This window comes from Oryctolagus cuniculus, chromosome 7, assembly GCF_964237555.1.
Source record: "Oryctolagus cuniculus chromosome 7, mOryCun1.1, whole genome shotgun sequence".
NCBI classification, from domain to species: domain Eukaryota; kingdom Metazoa; phylum Chordata; class Mammalia; order Lagomorpha; family Leporidae; genus Oryctolagus; species Oryctolagus cuniculus.
In genome coordinates, this window is record NC_091438.1 from 140,999,716 (window position 1) to 141,018,056 (window position 18,341).

The following is an 18,341-nucleotide window of genomic DNA, read 5'->3' on the forward strand; positions in this document are numbered from 1 at the left end:
TCACTCCCCAAATGGCCACAATGCCAGAGGCTGGGCCAGGTTGAAGCCAGGAACTCCATCCTGGTCTCCCACATGGCAGGGGCCCAAGTCCTTGGGCCATTTTCTGCTCCTTTCCCAGAGAGCTGGATCTGAAGCGGAGCAGCTGGGGCTGCATCCAGTGCTGACATGGAATGCTGTGAACCCAGGCAGGGGTTTAAAGCAGTTTAACCTGCTGCACCGTAACGCCTGCTCCAGGGATTTTGTTTTAAAAGTTCAAGGACACAATGTTCTTAAGGCCCTTTGGGGTGTGAAATAAGGATCAATACACATTAACACTACCATAGGTCTTACTGTTCTGTAAATTGTCAAGTGTCAAACACTGGCACAGGCTCTTTAAGGGAGGTGAGTCCTGCCCCGAGGTTGTGGGGCGTGGGGTTGAGCCACCACCTGCATTGTCTGTATTCGGTAGGAGCCTCACTCCCACCCACCCACGTGGCAGACCTGGCTGGAATTCCAGGCTCCTGGCTTTGTGCTGGCCCAGCCCTGTCCTTGTGGCCATTTGGGGAGTAAACCAGCAGATGGAAGATCTCTGTCCGTCATTCCCTCTCTCTGCCTTTCAGATAAATCTTCGAGAAAAAAAGATAAGGGTAGTGTAGGCTGACTTGCAGGAGTGCAGAGTGCAGAAGGCAGGCGGTGGAGTCCCACAGGGTGGGGGAAGGGGCCTCGGGCTGATGGAATTGACAGCATTTCAGAAAGAGGGTGAGGAGAACAACTTGCACAAAAGCTCAGAGATCAGAAAATCTTGGAATGCTGGCAGGGCTGGGTGGGGAGTTGGGCTCCAGGTGAAAGGCACCTGCCGGGGCAAGCAGGTGCAGAGCGGGCGCGGTGCGGGCGCCGCGCCAGGTAAGGGTCATACTTTCACCCGGAGCAGGCGAGGACTCAGGGAAGCTCGGCCGCAGATGTTGCCTCCGCCGACTTCCCTGCCACCAGGCAGTGGGAGCCTGCTAGCCCAGGTTTGCAATTCCCCCTCTCCTAGGTATTCTTGTGACCTTGTCGGCTGCCCTGAGTCTCAGGCTCCTTCCTCGTAAAAGGACAGATATCTGTGTCACAAGGGTCAACCAGAGCTTTCCCCAGGGAGTACCAACCCAAGGGCGAATTTCCTTTCTCCCCCATTCTCATCTCTGCTCGGACTCCAAGCTCAGGCTCGTTGTGGAACTGTGGGGTGGAGGAGGTCCGCGGCGTGCGCCCTAGCGCGGCGTGCGTCCCGGCTCGCCGCGCGTCCCGGCTCGCCGCACCCGCTCCAGGGGTTTCCTTCTCGGATTCCCAAGAGCGCCGAAGACAGGGAAGGGCGCAAGTCCTGAGAGCCTGGGGCAGGGAGTCAGAAGCCAGGCACCCGCGCTGACGCAGGCAAGCGAGGTGCCACGGGTTTGTCCCCTCCCTCCTTGGCGGGCTGGGGGAGGGGCGGCCAGCCCCTCGCGGGTGAGCGCCAGCCCGGGGCTTCCTATTTCGGGAGCCACTGGGGGGCGTGGGCCACGTCTCATCATGTGATGCAAGGGCTATTTAAAGCGGTAGCTCGGCTAGGGAGCCGCTGCTCCGGGAGTCTTTGCACGCCTGCTGTCTCACAGCTTCTCAGCCTCGCTCACTTTCACCATGGTGGACGCCTTCGTGGGAACCTGGAAGCTGGTGGACAGCAAGAATTTCGATGACTACATGAAGTCAATCGGTGAGTGACCAGCGGGGCTCAGGATGCTGGGTTGGGAGGACGAGCCCGGCACAGCGCTCCTGCGTGGCTGCTGCCCTGTGCGCCCCGGCATCCTGCCTTGATTAAGGTCGGAGAGTAGAGGAACGCGGGGTTGGCAGCCCGGGCCGGGGAATGAGGGGCCCCCGGGAGGAGGTTTTCCTGGTCCCACCCTGGGAGAGGGCTTTCCAGGTAGGGAGACACAGGAAGGAGAGGCAGCTGTGCCTGTAGATGTGGGGGCAGGGCGGTGCTTTCGAGGAAGACCGGCAGGTGGGAGGCTGGGGAGGCGAGAAAACCAGGAGCATGGGTGGTCTGGAAATGTCAGGCGACTGAACCTAGAAAAGCAATGGGGCTGACAGAGTGTACTATGGCCTGTAGAGATAGGAGATACCCGGTAGGAGGGAGCTTGAGTTGGGGAAAAGGTGCATTGTTGAATCGGATAAGGGGAAGAGGTGAGGCCGGGATCTGCTCAGCTAGCAACAACCCCTGCCTCTCCATGTGGGGTTGGGTAAGAGGATTCTCGCTGGAGGCCCTCTTTTCTCACCGGCCAGTCTGACCTTGTCCTGCAGAGGTATGTACGCAGGCCTTGGTCACTGTGAGAGCCGTGGGAGAGCGTGGGAGAGTGTGGGAAGAGGCCCATCACCAGCTAGGGCCTTTTCTACAATCTGACGCTGAACCAATGCAGTGTGGGGGACAGGGTGGAGAAAGCCATCGCCTTCTAGGGTGCAGCAGAGGGTGAGGAGTGTTGGTCCAGGAGGCTTTGGCTTGCTGTGTGGTGTTGGGATGAAGAATAAAGACCCAAAGATTCTTACAGGCAAGAACCGTGGACATGGCTATAGCTTGCTTAGCTTAACAGAAAGGGAAACCGAGATCCAGACGGAGGAGGATCTCCTACCAATTCCACAGCTAAGCTGTTAGGAAGACCCAAGATTTCTAGATCCACAACCCAGAGCTCTTCCCACTACCCTACGGGCATTGTGAGTAGGACGCAGGGGAAGGGATTAGCGGCTGTCAGGTCTTCCTGTCCTGGTTTGGGCTTACAGCATGTCACCCTTTCTCTACAATTCCCAGCTATGAGACTAATCTAGTCCAGCAGGCTGGAATAGGGACAACTGGAATGGTGCTCATGGCTGAGCTAGGTCCATGATTTCCTCCCATGGCAGGAGGGCTGCAAAGGGGTAGGGAAGCCCACTTCCTATACCTTACACCTCTGCTCCTCACTCACTCCCGGAACAGGGCCTCCAAATACAGCTCCTGAGGCCAGAGCTGCCCCTGCACCTTCCTGGGCTCTGTGCCAGTGACTCCAGGAAGACTGCATTCTCAGAGAAGCAGGGGCCCCCGGCAGCTGTTGGGGAAGCCGGAGGGCCCAGGTTTTGTTTCTTCCCGCGAAGCACATATTAGGGCCAAAGAGCTGAATCTCTGAATTGAGTTACACCAGCCTTACTACCCTGTTCAGCTTCAGCCAGGAGCAGGTATCCCTGGAGACCTGTTCCTGGGCAGTTTCTTACGTGAGGGCTGAGACTCTCTTCAGCCTGCTTTTCCTCATTGCAGAGAAAAGACCCTCAGCTCTCGGTAAATGGCTTTGGCTTCATTTCTAAGGAGAACCCGGCTCTTCCCAAGTCTCCTAAATTCTGCCCAGTTCTTACTTTCCCACACTCATCCCATAGTGATTTTCCTCCTCAAACACTCCACACCTCTGGGCAGGTCCTAAGCAAACAGAGCTCCAGGTGCAGTGACAAGACCCTGCTCTGTGCTGGGGATTGACCAGCCTGGGTCACTTTGACACCAGCTGGCAAGGCCAGGTCCCTCACTGGCTAGGCAGCCCATCTCTCTCATTGCAGACAGACCAAGGGTTCTCAGGGAGCAAAAGTGTGGTACCAGTGACCACAAACAACTGGTGGTCTGAGTGCCTGAACCAAGAATGTGCTGGGCAAAATGACCCAAGTTTTGGAGCCTAGGTTCAAATCCAGGTTAATCAGTGACTGTTTTCAACTCAGCCAAGATACTTCACTGGGCCTCATTTATAAATTGGGGATAATAAAAGCTACCCTATAGCATTGTCCTAAGCATTAAGCAAAGCAACTCGTGGGCTCATGCAAACTACCTAGGTGCAGGATGGCATTGTGGCACAGTGGGTTAAATCGCTGCTTTGACATCAGCATCCCCTATCAGAGCTTTGATTCTGAGTCCTGGCTGCTCCACTCTCAATCCAGCTCTCTGCTAATGAATGCACCTGGGAAGGCTACTGGCTTCAGCCTAGCCCAGCTCCAACTGTTGCTGCCACTTGGGGAGTGAATCAACAGATGGGAGCTCTGTCACTCTGCTTTTCAAACAAATCTTTTTTTTAAACATACCTAGGTGTCAGCTGGCACTGGGTTGCCATGTTTGGAGACTTGATGCATACCACCTCACCATACTGGGCTGCCCTCCTGCCTCATAGAAGCCAGCCAGCATAGGCTCTGGGGACGGAGGGACAGCGAAGTTGTGATGGGAGGTTGGAGACAAAAGGACAGATCCTAGGATAACCTCATGGAGGAGTCAAGCCTTAGCCTAAAAGTACTTTGTTCTTCACTGCTTGTAGGACACCCGGGCTTTGCCCAGCATCCAGGGAAGCCATGCTTGGGTCAACAGAGTTCCTATAGAGTTTTTTGTTTGTTTCTGGGTCTCCCACCTGGGTACAGGAGCCCAAGTACTTTGGCCATCTTCCACTGCTTTCCCAGGCTGTTAGCTGGGAGCTAGATTGGAAGTGGGGCAGCCAAGGACTTGAACTGGCACCCACATGGGATGCCAGCACTGCAGATAGCGACTTTACCTACTGCGCTGGCCCCTTATAGGATCTTACAGTAGGAATCAGGGGACCTGGACTTGAGTCTTGTTGCTATTACTTTAGGCCTCTCTTACATGTATGCACATAATGGGATATACTCCCTTTAAATCCGCCTCCTAGATCATAGGTAAGAGGCTTTGAAAATGCCTTGTCATATATGGAGGACAAAAGCATTAATGTTTCAGAGTAAAAACTTCCAAAGGTGGAAAAGTCTTGTTTCTGAGGCTTTGGAAGGCAAAGTCTGTCTCTTGTTTCGGTAGCGCCTGACTTGAGAGCTGCTCAGGTGCCCTGGAAGACAACCTAAGACAATCTTGAGAGGTGGTGCAGCTGAACAATGATGTGAGCGCTGGAGGCTTTTCTGTTGTTGTTTGTTGAAATTTATTTGAAAGGCAGAGTGACAGAGAAAGAGATCTCCCATCTGCTGGTTCACTTAAGTGGCCACAATGACTGGGACCAGACCAGCCCGAAGCCAGGAGCCTGGAACTCCATCTCTGTCTTCCTTGTGGATGGCTGGGGCCCAAAGACTTGGGCCATCATCTGCTGCTTTCCCAGGCACATGAGCAGGGAGCTGGATTGAAGTAGAGCAACCAAGACTGGAACTAGCACTCCAGTATGGGATGCTGGCATTGCAGGCAGCAGCTCAACCCACTGTACCACACCACCAGCCCCCAATCTGGGCTTCCAACCCAGATTTGGGACCCTGAGCTTTAGCTCTAACTCAGTATTTCCATCTGTAAAGAGGGGATAAGAGTATCACTCTTCAAGGGGACAGGAAGAAGTGAACGAGATCACCCATGTACAGAATCTCCCCAGAGAGAAGGCACTTAGCAGCAGCTTACACTAACCCCAGTTCTGACCGAGTGGCTATGGTATACTGTTTCTAAAGTTTCTCATTTAATGGGATCAGTAGTCTATTCACCACAGAGCTAAGGGGAAGACTGAATTTTAAAAATGGCCAAAGGCTTTGAAGCAAGGGATTACCCTTTTCCCTCTTCTCAACACCTGTGCCTAGAAATTATTCAGAGCTTGTACATTGCCGCTATTAAGTGTAACCTGCCCCTTGTCCTCAGGTGTGGGTTTTGCTACCAGGCAAGTGGCCAACATGACCAAGCCTACCACAATCATCGAAAAGAATGGAGACATCATCACCCTGAAAACACACAGCACCTTCAAGAACACTGAGATCAGCTTTCAGATTGGGGTGGAGTTCGATGAGACAACAGCAGATGACAGGAAGGTCAAGGTGAGTCAGGGAATGTGGCATGGGGAGTGGAGGGTGCTGAGGCCCTGAAGGAAAACAGGCTGGTCATCTTGACTCCCTGACATTGCACCCTGAGGTGCAGGCTACCAAAGTTCCAGGTGCTAAATACACATTTATTCTATCCTCTTGTTTTCTTTTGCTGGGAAACACCTGCCAGCTGCCTCTGGGAGTGGGCAGCAGAGCTAGGATGCTCTTCTGACCCCCATGTCTACCCCAGCTCCAGCTGGGTGACTTGTACAAGGCATGGAGTACCTCTGGGTTTCTTTCTTCCATAGATGGGGCAGTTATGTGGCCACAGCTGTGATTTTGAGTGCTTTAGGAACAATACCCAGGAGAAATCAGGGCCTTCACTGTGTGAGGTCAGCCTTGCTTCCCACACCAAAGAGGCAGCCAGGAATAAGCAGCTGAGACCTACTCAGATGTGTGCCTTCTGCAACCTCAGTTCTCAGGCTTTGCTGTTGACCCTGATGAACTATTTCCAATGATTCCGATGACAGGCAGGATGTTCTGGGATGGGGCATTTGCAGTGTGGGTCTGGGTCTTTGCTCATTTTCCTAGGCTCGGGGTAGTGAACATCTACCCACAGATTCAGGGCTCTGTCACCCTGTGGTGGCCCTATCTTGGCATCGTGCCTCAGGCTCCCAGCACTGGGCCATGGACGAGAACTGAGGTGCTTTGACTTCTACAGGATGTCCCTATAGAATCCTCTCTATCATGACCCTGTTTCAGCCCCTCTGCTGTTCTCTCTTCCTCACAGTTGCCCTTAGGAAGGACAGTGTGGGGTCTGGTCTTCTCACAAAGGAGAGGAGCTGAAGTCGTCTGTGATCACACAGGAGGCAGGCAGCAGAGCTAGGGATGGTATCCATGAGTGGCAGCCTCCCTTTGACAAAGGAAGTTACCTTACCACATTCCCCTACCTTCCCAAACTTGCCCAATTCTCAAGGTAAGATGTAACAGCAGTCACCTGGGATGTCTAGGCAAAAAATAATCTGTTCCAAGTGGGCAAAAAGACCGGGGGGATGAGGATGAGGAATAAGGTGGAGATTAGGAAAGTACTGAGATGAGCATCCTCAAGCACACAGAGCCTTCCCAGATTCTCCTACTGAACCTGCTCAGTCAGGGTTCCTTGGTCTGGCCTAGCGCCCCCCAAATTCCTCATGAGACCTGGGAGAGCTGCCAAATGAGAGCTAGCTGATGCATGCCAGCAGCAGCCGGAGGATGACGTGAGCATTTGACCCAGGGCTGAGATCACTGCAAGGACACCCAGTCCTAGGTTCTTGCCATTTTTGCCCGTAGCTGTAGAAGTCACATGATGGGAGCAAGAAGGGGAGAGCAGTCTAATTCCTCAATACTTTCCATCACTAGGGGTCTTTTAGACATTTTGTGGATCACCTCACCTTGCAGACTCCTGCCCATCTCAGGACCAGGCTGTCTAGCGCCACTGAACTCCTTGCATCTCCCTACTCACACAATGTATGACAGTCCCTCCCCCAACCAGGAAGCAGCGGGGCAGAGGCTGGAGGTGAACTGGACATCCCGTGAAGACAGGCTGGAGGTGGGCTGCCTGAGCTCTGCTTCCCGCATCCTCACTAGTTTGGGTCAGAGGTTGTGTCCTCAGTGTCCTGACCCATTCTGCACCTCGGTCCTGGCTCAGCTCGCTGCTCAGGCTCCCACCCTCTCTCCACAGTCCCTTGTGACACTGGATGGAGGCAAACTTGTCCACCTGCAGAAGTGGGATGGCCAGGAGACAACGCTCGTGCGGGAGCTCAGTGATGGGAAACTCATCCTGGTAAGATGGGCAACTTTAACCCTCACCCAATTGGTTACTACTGCCCCTTTACCCAAGCCTGCTTTAAAAAGCTAAGGCCTTTCCCTGGGTGCCCAGAGGCTGGGAAAAGAGGTGGGGGAAGAGGGCGAACAGTAGATGTGGGAATTTTTTGTGGTGGCTTTGGGTTCAACACGGGCCTAGGTTCAAATCTCATCATATAGGCTGTATGACTTAAGACAAGCAAATTTTCCAAGTGCTGCTGTATACTCAGTATCAGTAACACCAACCTGTAGGACTCTGGGAGCTACAGAGACCATACGTGCACAGCACAGAGCTGAGGTGGGAGGAGTACAGCAGGTACTCCATATCTTTTGTCCCTTCCTTCTGTTTCCACCTTGTTTTGCCCCAGAAAGAGGCAGAGAGCAGGGCCAAATATGATCCCAGATGCTTAGAGGAAGCTCCCATCTCCCATCACAGCATTTTTTCTTTTTTTTTTAAATTTTTGACAGAGTGGACAGTGAGAGAGAGAGAGACAGAGAAAGGTCTTCCTTTTGCCGTTGCTTCACCCTCCAATGGCTGCCGCAGCCGGCACATCGCGCTGATCCATCTCCCATGGGGTGCAGGGCCCAAGCACTTGGGCCATCCTCCACTGCACTCCTGGGCCATAGCAGAGAGCTGGCCTGGAAGAGGGGCAACCAGGACAGAATCTGGCGCCCCGACCGGGACTAGAACCCGGTGTGCCAGTGCCACAAGGCAGAGGATTAGCCTAGTGAGCCACGGCGCCAGCCATCATCACAGCATTTCTTTCTCCCTAGGACTGCACGGTCACACGTAAGGGTAGGCCCTTGTCTAAACAGCATAAGCCTCTCCCCTCCATTGCAGTCCCACCTCCTCCCAGTGCAGTCTGTTTTGGGACAAACTTGGGGACTTGGAAAACACAGCCTTGATTGAACTCTTCCCATAACCTGGTCTCTGCCTTCTAACTGTACGGCATCAAGTTCTCACCTTGGCATTTCCATAGCATATTCTTCTTGGGTGAGTGTAACCTGCACTGACTCTTAAATAAGAATGAGGTGCTTAGCTTTGGTGATGAGAAACACAAATCCTCACTGGGCAACTGCACCATGGTGAGGACATAGCCTTGGCTCTTAAACCAGGCCGGATGGTGGAAGCTCGGGGCTCTGCCCAGGCACTATCCCAAAACAGGAAGGGAATGGAAAGTTGGTAGCCTAGCAAGGCCTTTTCCCAAGCGTCTTAGGCCATTTTTACTCACCTATTTGTCTGCTATGTGCCTGCACAAAGGAGGAAGGAAGCTGAATGGTGTAGGGGAAAGAGAAACACTCCAGGATCTTAACCAAATTACTTCCTCCCTCAAAGCTCATTTTTCCAAATTTCTAAAAGAGGAATTCTAACGAATATGTGTCAAGTGCCTGGCATGTAGTACTGAATTGACGATTACTATAGTGGGTAAAGTGAAGGGTGCTCCTGACAGCTTTCCTTGCTCTGCCCGCCCCCATCTAACTCTGTCTTTCCTTCCAGACGCTCACCCACGGCAGTGCAGTTAGCACACGCACTTACGAGAAAGAGGCATGACCCGCCCGCGCCGTCACTGACTGCTCCTCTGCCAGCCGGCTACCCCTCAACTCAGCACCACATTGCCTCATTTTTTTCCTCTCGTGTTTTGTATAAATCTGCCTTAGTTGGGGAATTCTCCCAGGGTCAGGTGGCATCAGCCTGGATCCAGTTCCAGTTCTCATTGTGTATGTGGCTTCTTTTTTAACTGCAACCGAAGGGTGCTCTGAGGTCAATAAAGCAGAGCTAAGGCCACCCAGTTGTCTGTTCCTTTGGTGATATGATGCTAGAAGTCTCAGTTTCCTTTTGTGTGAGGCTGCCTGAAGGTCACTAAGGGAAAGCATTAGACTAGAGCCTGACGTGGACGGTCTCAGACGGTTGTCAGCTGAGTAACAGGACAGCTGTAGCTACACCTGTTTCACACTGACCCTCCTCACGGTCAGATGAGCTCTAGTCCAGGCAGTGCGAGGCTTCCCCAGGTGTGACTGCTGACCTGTCACCTCGGGCCCAGCCTGCACTGGCTCTTCTTGTGGCCCCTCCCTTTCTCAGGACACAGGGTCCACACTGTGCCACGGTGGTGGGAGAGATGCCCACTGCCTAAGATGACTTCTGGGCTCTTGCCTATGTGCCAGGCTGGTTGTCATGGTTACCAATTCTTACTGGTTCTCTCCTCGACTGTGCAAAGAGGTCACCTGATCCTTAAAGGAGGGCTTATAAGTGATCTCCTAAGAAGGCTGTGACCTGCTAGTGCCTCTGGCTCTGTACCTCAGCTGGCCTCTCCAAGGTCTAAGGTAACATATTAAGTATTTTCCTGTCAATGAATGCAGGCTCAATGACTTTAAGCCTGTAAGTTACCTAGGAAGAGGATTACAGGTATAAGAACTTTCAGTAAGTTTAAAACCAAACACACTTCCATTTAGTGCCAGGAATTTAAGCAGAGATCTGAAGTGGAACCGACTGACTCACACGGTAGCAAATACAAAGTAGAGCAATGATCTTGGCTTCAGATGTCTGGTTCAGTGTTCTGCTGGAATGTCACACACGAGCTCAGGCACACTGGATGGCTGCTTTCTGACGGTGGCCACTGGCTGTCACTTCCAGCACAGGAGAACGGTGTTGGGGGACTGGGAAAGTGAGCACCACTTCTTACCATGTTCTCCCTCCTGCTGCCAGTCTCCTGCCCCTGTGCCGGATGTGGCAGAGACCACCCACCAACTGGCCCAACACAGACCAACAGGAGGAAGGGGCCAATCGCTCTTGTGTCCAACTACAGCCAGACTCACCTCCACAGCAGGCCCTGTGGATTTAGCCAAGACCCCTAGGAATCCAGCTCTGGCAGTGGCAGCTGGGGAGGGTGGCAGGACCTCCCAGTGAATGAGGAAGTTGTGTGAATGAATGGGTAGATGCAGGGGTCACTGCAGAGGAACTGGGTGTGATAAGGAAACAGTAACTCATCTAGGCAGCTGCTTTTGAACTCTTAACTCCCAAACCTGCCTGCTACACGAGGAAAGCCATCTCCCACGGGAGCAGAGTCAGCGGGGTGGGAGGCCACATTAAGTTTCTCAGGACCCAGGGCTCACTGGCACTAGGCTCCTGGTTCCTTATTCTCTCAGCCACCCCCTCTGCTCTTCCCAGTCTCACTCCTTATGCTTCTTCTTGTGCTTCTTCTTCTTTTTCTTCTTCTTTGCTGCCTTGCTGTCTTTGGGTGTGTGCCTGGCCCTCTTGCCTGCATCACTCTCAGAGTCTGAGCTGTCAGAGTCAGATGACTTCCTGTCTCTATGTTTCTTTTTCTTCTTTTCCTGAAAAGAAAATTTAAAAATTCAACACTGTGTGGGTATATCTGCTTTTAAAAATAATAGCATATAGCCAACCAATAGGCCACTTAGTACATTATGAGACATTAATTAAAAGCAATAAAGTAAATATTTAAGAACTAACCAGAGGGTGTGGGTGTTTGGCACAGTGGTTAGGATGCTACTTGGGATGCCTACATTCCATATCAGTGTCTGGGTTGTTCAAGTCTCAGCTGCTCGGCTTTCAATTCAGTTTCCTGCTAATGTATACCCTGGAATGCAGTGGTAAGGGCTCAAGTACTTGGGTCTTGATTAAGTTGATGGAGTTCTGGGCTACCGACTTCAACCTGGCCCAGCCTTGGCTATTGCAGGCATTTGGGGAGTGAACCAGTGGATGGAAGATTACTGCTTTTCTGCCCTTTCAAGTGAAAAAGACATCATGTATTATAGATTCCAATGTATATGACGTGTGTGTGTGTGGTTTAAAGATTTATTTATTTATTTGAAAAATCAGTTACAGAGAGAGAGAGACATCTTCCATCCGCTGGTTCTTCTCAGATGGCTGCAACAGCCAGCTCTGTACCAGACTAAAGTTAGGAACCAAGAGCTTCATCCAAGTCTCCCACATGGGTGGTAGGAGCCCAAGTAGTTGGGCCATCTTCTGTGGCTTTCCCAGGCCATTAGCAGGGAGCTGGATCAGGCATGAAGCAGCCAGGACACAAACTAGCACCCACATGGGATGATGACATTGCAAGTAGAGGCCTTGCCTGCTATACAACTCTGCTGTACAATGAGTATTTACACACACACACACAAGGGGTCTTTAAAAAGCTCATGGAGGGGCCTGTGGTGCCGGTATCCCATATGGGTGCTGAATCGTGGCCTGGCTGCATCTCTTCCGATCCAGCTCTCTGCTTATGGACTGGAAAAGCAGTAGGAGATGGCTCAAGTGCTTGGGCCCCTGCACCCAAGTGGGAGACCCAGAGGAAGCTCCTGGCATCGGATTGACCCAGCTCCCATCTAGGGAGTGAACCAACTGATGAAACACCTTTCTCTCTGCTTATAACTCTGCCTCTCAAATAAATAAATCTAAAAAAAAAAAAAAAAAAAAAAAAAAAGCTCATGGAAAATGATTATTAAGAAACTATGCATGAATTTCACATTTTTATATCAAAATAAGTATCTTTTAATTTGATTTTTTAAAAAGATTTTATTATTTGAAGGGTCAGCACTGTGGTGTAGCTGGTAAGGCCACCACTTGCAGTGCAGCATCCCACATGGGCACCGGTTCCAGTCCCATATGCTGCACTTCCCATCCAGCTCTCTGCTGTGGCCTGGGAGAGCAGTGGGAATGGCCAGGTGGGAGACCTGGAGGAAGCTCCTGGCTCCTGGCTTTGGATCGGCGCAGCTCCGACTGTTGAGGCCATCTGGGAGTGAACCATCGGATGAAGACCTCTTTCTCTCTCTGCCTCTCCTTCTCTCTCTGTGTAACTCTTTCAAATAAATAAATAAATCTTTAAAAAAAAGATTTTATTATTTGAAAGGCAGAATTAGAGACAGAGAGAGAAAGCGTGATCTTCCATCCATTGGTTCACTCCCCAAATGGCTGCAATGACTGGGCTGGGCCACACCGAAGCCAAGAGCCAGGTGATTCATCTGGGTTTTCCACATGGGTGACAGGGGCCCAAGGATCTGGGCCATCTTCTGCTGCTTTCCTAAGCCACAAGCAGGGAGCTGAATCAAAAGTAGAGCAGCCAGCACATGAATCAGCCCCCATATGGGATGCCAGCATTGCAGGCAGCAGCTTAATCTATTATACCACAATGCTGGCCCGTTAATTTCATTTTCAAAAAATTTTTTGAAGTACCCTCATATGTGCACATCATGTGATATATATGTATTTATACATACCTATATACACTTAATACAGAAAACACTGGGAAGGGCACAAACTAGTAACAAGTGTTAACTTGGGAATGAACTGAATAGAGGAAGAGGTAGAGAATAAAAATTTCTAGTTCATTAAGTCTTTTTCATATAATATGTTCAGTTTGATCTAAAAAAAAAAAAACAGCGTGGGCATTGTGGCAAAGCAGATTAAGCTATCTGTATCCTATGCTGGAGTGCCTGGTTCAGGTTACTCCATGCTTCTGATTCAGTTTCCTACTAATGCACCTGGGAGGTGGCAGATGGCAGCTCAGGTGGTTGTGTCCCTGCCATCCACATGGGAGATCTGGAAAGAATCCCTGGCTCCCAGCTTTGGCATGGCCTAGCCCCAGCTTTTGTTGGCATTTGGGGTGTGAATCAACAGATGAGAGATCTTTCTTTTCTTCGTCCTCTCCCTTTCAAATAAATTAATATTAAAAACAAAAAACCGAGTATCTATTACTGCCATTAGTAAAAAGCAGGACATAAAAGTTGAAAGCAGTCCCTAGAGATTACCTGTTCCATCTAGAGACAATGACTCACATACCCAAGGTCACAGAACCAGAGAGTGAGAGACTTGGGACTCCTGACTCCCAGACTGGTTTCTATTAGACCTTGTTGCCAGGGAAAAGAGCCACTGTCAGTTAAGAGCCTCTACTTGCTACCCTTGAATGTTTATCATCTCTAATATTTACAGTACCCTGAAGATATCATACTGATAAAGAACAAAGCTCAGAAAGAACTTTCCCAATGCTACACCCGCCACACCGTGCTGAAAGTAAGAATACAACACTACACAAAGGCCAGGAAGCAGTTTCCCTGACTTACATGGAGCAGGCCAGGCAATTTTTAAGCTCTTCATAAACCTTTTTCCTGGAGTTTCAAAGACCTGTATTGCCTTGGTAAGGTTTCTAAAAGAGGGAGAGATTATGAGAGAAGGGGAAAGAACTGAGGCTCCTGCACTTGTTCCTCTTGTCAGCTGTCTTTGAGAAATGGTGGAAAGAACTCCGAGGCAGGTGGTAGACGGACCTAGACTTCAGTTCTGGCTGTACCACTTACTGTTCTGTAACCTTGGGCAAGTCATCTCACCCCACAGAGGCCTCGTCTCCTCGAATGGAAAACAGATAAGAATAGCACCTTAGTCACATGGCCGTGATGATTTAATGATAGTACCTACGGCCTGCAGACCATGAAAGCCACTTGCCCCAGATCACAAGGCAGAGGGATCTGCATATAGTTGGTGTCAATGGGAATCTCCAGAGTTTTCCTATGTAGCATATGATCCCTCTTCCTGTACAGTGATGGGAGGCCCTGTGGAAGGTGGTCGGGACAACAATTTTGGAATAAGACAGAAAGAAAATTCCAGCTCTGTCACTTGTTTATGTGACTTAGAACAAGGGACTTAACTTTTTGAACCTATTTTCTTTTCAGTTACCTGAAAATAAAGAACCTATTTCAAAGGATGCTATGAGGATTAATAAGTACTAACTGTGATGATACAGCACAGGCACTCAATGGTATCTAGGAGTATTTTTCTTTCATTTCAGGGTGTTCTAACAGTTTGGCCAAGTATCTACAGCAGATGAGTCAATGTTTTCAAAAGAGATTAAACCTAAATTCTTTCTTGGCATCTTCAATGGAGTAGTAGCAAACAAAGCTTCCCAGACCCACATTATGGTATTATAGTACTGTAGCAGCCATGGTGGGGAGGAGCCAAGAGCTGACAAATCAATGGTTTGGCTTGTAGCATTGCACCTTCCTGGCTGGCAAGACCACTGAAGTCCATCACAGGGTATCATAGGCTTTACCTTATGTAATACAGTGTCCTGGAAAATAAATGTAGAGTTTGGCACCAATTCCTTCCAAGCCTAGCCCAGCCTGGATAAGGAAGATAATAATACTGTCTTATCTAAACAGCACTTATCAAACTTTTTGCATCCCTCGTCTCATAATATGTCAGAGCCAAAACTCATGAATTACTCTCATTTTACAGATGAAAAAAATGCAACTTGGGGTAGGTGATTAGCCTAGCAATTAAGATGCCCATGTCTCATATCTGAGTACCTGGCTTTGATTCCTGGCTCTGGTTCATAGCTAGTTTTCTGCTAATCAACCTGGGAGGAAGCTGTGATGAGGGCTCAAGTGACTGCTATCCTGGCTCCAGGTATTTGGGGAATGAGTCAGTGGATGGGAGCTTCTATCTTTCAAATAATAATAAAACTGATAAGTGGAGAAATGGTAACTTTTTTTTAAGTGCAATTCAGAGAGAAGTGAAGTGAATTGACAAAGGCTAAGGCAACAAGAACGCTATACAGAGTCTGGCACCGCATTCCTTTCACTCTCTTAGATAGACTTAGAAAGAAAAATAAGCACTAGAAAACTGGCATGCTGAAATGTGAGCTCTAGCTAGCAAGGCAGACCTGGGTGATGGCCTTGTAGACCTCCATCTCAATGTGAAAGGGTTTTTGCAGCCTGAACAAAGACAGTCCAACCCTGCCCCAGGTGGTGTCATTTTCAGGTGTGTCTAGCCCTGGGCTAGAGAACAAAAGAATGGGGCCAGCACTGGGGTTAAGCCACCATCTGTAGCGATAGCATCCCAAATGGGCGCCAGTGAGTCCATCCTGACTGCTCCACTTCCAAACCAGCTCTCTGTTAATGCACCTGGGAAAGCAGTGGAGGATGGCCCAAGTGCTTGGGCCCCTGAACCCATGTGGGAGACCTGGAAGAAGCTCCTGGCTCCTCCTGGCTTTGGCCTGGCCCAGCTCTGGCTGTTGTAGCCATCTGGGGAGTGAACCAGCGGATGAAAGATCTCTCTCTCTCTCTGTAATTCTGAATTATAAATAAATAAATAAATCTTTAAAAAAATACAGAGGAGAGAGAGAACAAAAGAATAGTCATTTCAATTGGAAGCTGGGGTCTAGAAAGACCAAAAACCAGAATTTTCTGGATCCTTGACTGTACTCACATGAGAAGAGAAAGAGGAAAAGGGTGAAAAAAGACTCAGAGGTGTGAGCTCATGGCAAGCTAGGAGGGAGCACTGAGAGGAAGTTGGTGCTCAATTATCTCTGTAACTACTCTTCAAAGGCACACACTCTTGTTTGAGCAGCTAATCCCCTTATTTTCTCTACAGTTCTGACAGCAGCATCCAAGTATGACAGAAAAACAAAACAAACACAAAAACTGAGAAAGGAAGGGACAGGCGTTATGGTACAGCAGATTAAGATGCTGCTTGGGATGCCCATATTCCATACTGCTGAGTGACTGAGATAAAATTACCACATCCAATTTTGATTCACCTTCCTGCCTGATGTGCCTGGGAGGCAGCAGATAGATTTAATGGCCCAACTGCTTGAGACTAGATGAAGTGTCTGGCTTCTGAGTTTGGCCTGGCTCAGTAGGCATATGTGGAGAGTGAACTAGCAGATGGAAAACCTCTCTCTCTCTCTGACTTCCTAATAAATTGATGGAACAAGGATATAAGCCTCAGCCATTCTCCCTCATTGCCCAAAAGAGATAAACTTTGGAATGTATCCCTTGCCCTTGAAACTCAATTGGGTCTCAAACTCTATTGCCTCCATACCCCACCTCTTACAGCCACCTGAAAGACCAGTTGCTCTGAACACCTGAAAGACCAGTTCCAGGAATTCCCCTCCACCTGCTGCCCCTACCCCACCCCCATCCCAGCCCTCCCAAAATATAAAAAGCCCTGGCCCCTGGGGTCGGGCCTTCTGCATGTGTTCCATCAGTGCGCACGTGGGCAGTTGGTCACCAAACTCGACGGATTTATTTTCTCTGAATAAATTCAGTCTGGCTGTAAATTCGTACACTGGCTCCTCTCTATTCTGCAACTCTTTTCCCAACATTTTGGTGCCCCGTGTGAGGAGGCACCAATCTGCAACTCTTTTCCTAACATAAATAAATAAACTTTTTTTAAAAAAGGAAAAAAAAAAAAAACCTGAAGAAGCGAGCACTTATTGAGTACTTAATCACCTGGATGCTGGGCCCTTTGCATACATATCTCATCTAACCTTCAACAACGAATCTACAAATTGGGGATAACTATCCATGTATTTTCAGAAAAGAAAAGTATAACCTCAGAGAAGTTGACTGAACTGAAGGGACTTGTCCAAGTGATAGAATCTGGATTTGATTCACGGTGGGTCCCAAAGATGTTCTTTTAGTCCTATCAATTTATTTTCTTTCAGGATTTATTTATTTGCTTAAATGAATTAATTTCTAATGAAAAGCAGAGTTACAGAGAGAGGGAGAAAAAAGGAAGAGAGAGAGAGAGAGAGAGAGAGAGAGAGACCGTCCTATCTGCTGGTTCACTCCCCAAATGGCCGCAGGGCTGGGGCTGGGCCAGGCTGAAGCCAGGAACCAGGAACTCCATCTGGGTCTCCTCCCTGGACAGCAGGAGCCTAAGCACCTGCACCATCCTCTGCTGCCCCTCTCCCTCTCTTTCCCTGGCCACCATCAGAAGTGGAGCAGCCAGGACCCAAACTGGAGCCCACATGTGATGTCAGCATCAAAGGTAGAAGCCCAACCCACTGTGCCACAACACCAGCCCCATAACCACATCAAGTTGGTACCTAACAACACCTCCCAACAAATAGGTGCTAATTTAGCCACAAGTCAATCAAGTTGGTATGTTTCATTGCTCTCCCTTCCCTTCCCCAATCCTCCCACCCCTTTTTCTTTCTTTTCAGATTTATTTATTTGAAAGGCAAGGTGACAGAGAGGGAGAGACAGATACATAGAGATCTTCCATCCACTGGTTCACTCCTCAAATGTCCACAACAGTCAGGGCTGGGCCAGGTCAAAGCCAGGAGCCAGGAACTCCATCTGGGTTTCCTGCATGAGTGGCAAGAGCCCAAGTACTTAGGACATTTTCTGCTCCCTTCTAGGCACATCAGCAGGGAGCTGGATCACAAATGGAGTAGCCAGGATACAAAGTGGCACTCAGATACAGGACACCAGCTTTACAAGCAGCAGCTTAACTCACTGTACCACAACATTGGTTCCAAGCAAGCATTTATTTTTGAGAAATGACTAATTCTCAAGAGATGATTTGATTACCAAATAAATAAATTTTGGGATATAGGATAAATAGAATAAATAGGATAAATTTTGGGATATAGGATGGAAGGTGATTCATGGATAGACTCTGCCTACAACATACCAGTGTATCATAGTTTAGAAAGGAAAAAGCAAGGATCAGAAGGAAAAAAAAGGTTTTTCAATCAATTCACAATATTTACTGATATTTACTAACACAAAGTACTTTAAAGAGCCACAATAACATGCAGTGTTGCTCAGAAGATGAGGGAAACACTTAGACTTTAGTGCCTACTAGAGGAAAGCAATATGCAGGTGCTGTGGGGAGGGAGTTGCAAAGTAAACACTCAGCAGTGGAGCCTGACACCATCGCCGCCAAACATGAGCCAATTTCATCAAACAAGGGAAAGAATAACCTCTAA

The 18,341-nt window shown here is 49.4% G+C and overlaps 2 protein-coding genes across 5 annotated transcripts in view; one reads left to right on the forward strand and one right to left on the reverse strand.

Moving 5' to 3' along the window:
* The first annotated feature begins 943 nt into the window (after positions 1-943).
* Positions 944-9,400, forward strand: FABP3 (fatty acid binding protein 3). The gene is made up of 4 exons (XM_002716060.3): positions 944-1,702; positions 5,615-5,787; positions 7,493-7,594; positions 9,113-9,400. Exons 1-4 carry the CDS (start codon positions 1,630-1,632, stop codon positions 9,164-9,166), a joined length of 402 nt encoding a protein of 133 aa, XP_002716106.1. The 5' UTR covers positions 944-1,629; the 3' UTR covers positions 9,167-9,400.
* Positions 9,401-10,060: 660 nt separating this feature from the next.
* ZCCHC17 (zinc finger CCHC-type containing 17) overlaps positions 10,061-18,341 on the reverse strand; it is a 66,185-nt gene continuing 57,904 nt past the window's right edge. For 2 of the 4 annotated variants that reach the window (XM_070078869.1, XM_070078871.1), the window contains exons 8-9: positions 10,787-10,944; positions 10,061-10,571 (exon numbers count right to left, since the gene is read on the reverse strand). In XM_070078869.1, coding sequence (XP_069934970.1) covers positions 10,451-10,571; positions 10,787-10,944 — 279 coding nt within the window. In that variant the 3' untranslated portion in view covers positions 10,061-10,450. Of the gene's footprint in view, positions 10,572-10,601; positions 10,945-18,341 lie in introns of those variants that run through there. The other 2 variants (XM_070078870.1, XM_008265816.4) reach the window with 2 other exon arrangements.

Bases quoted from the DNA above. Each gene is read 5' to 3' on its own strand.
- FABP3 (XM_002716060.3), top strand. From the start codon at position 1,630: ATGGTGGACGCCTTCGTGGGAACCTGGAAGCTGGTGGACAGCAAGAAT. The intron at 1,703-5,614 runs GTGAGTGACCAG...CCTTGTCCTCAG, and splicing joins TGACTACATGAAGTCAATCG to GTGTGGGTTTTGCTACCAGG. The intron at 7,595-9,112 runs GTAAGATGGGCA...CTTTCCTTCCAG, and splicing joins GTGATGGGAAACTCATCCTG to ACGCTCACCCACGGCAGTGC.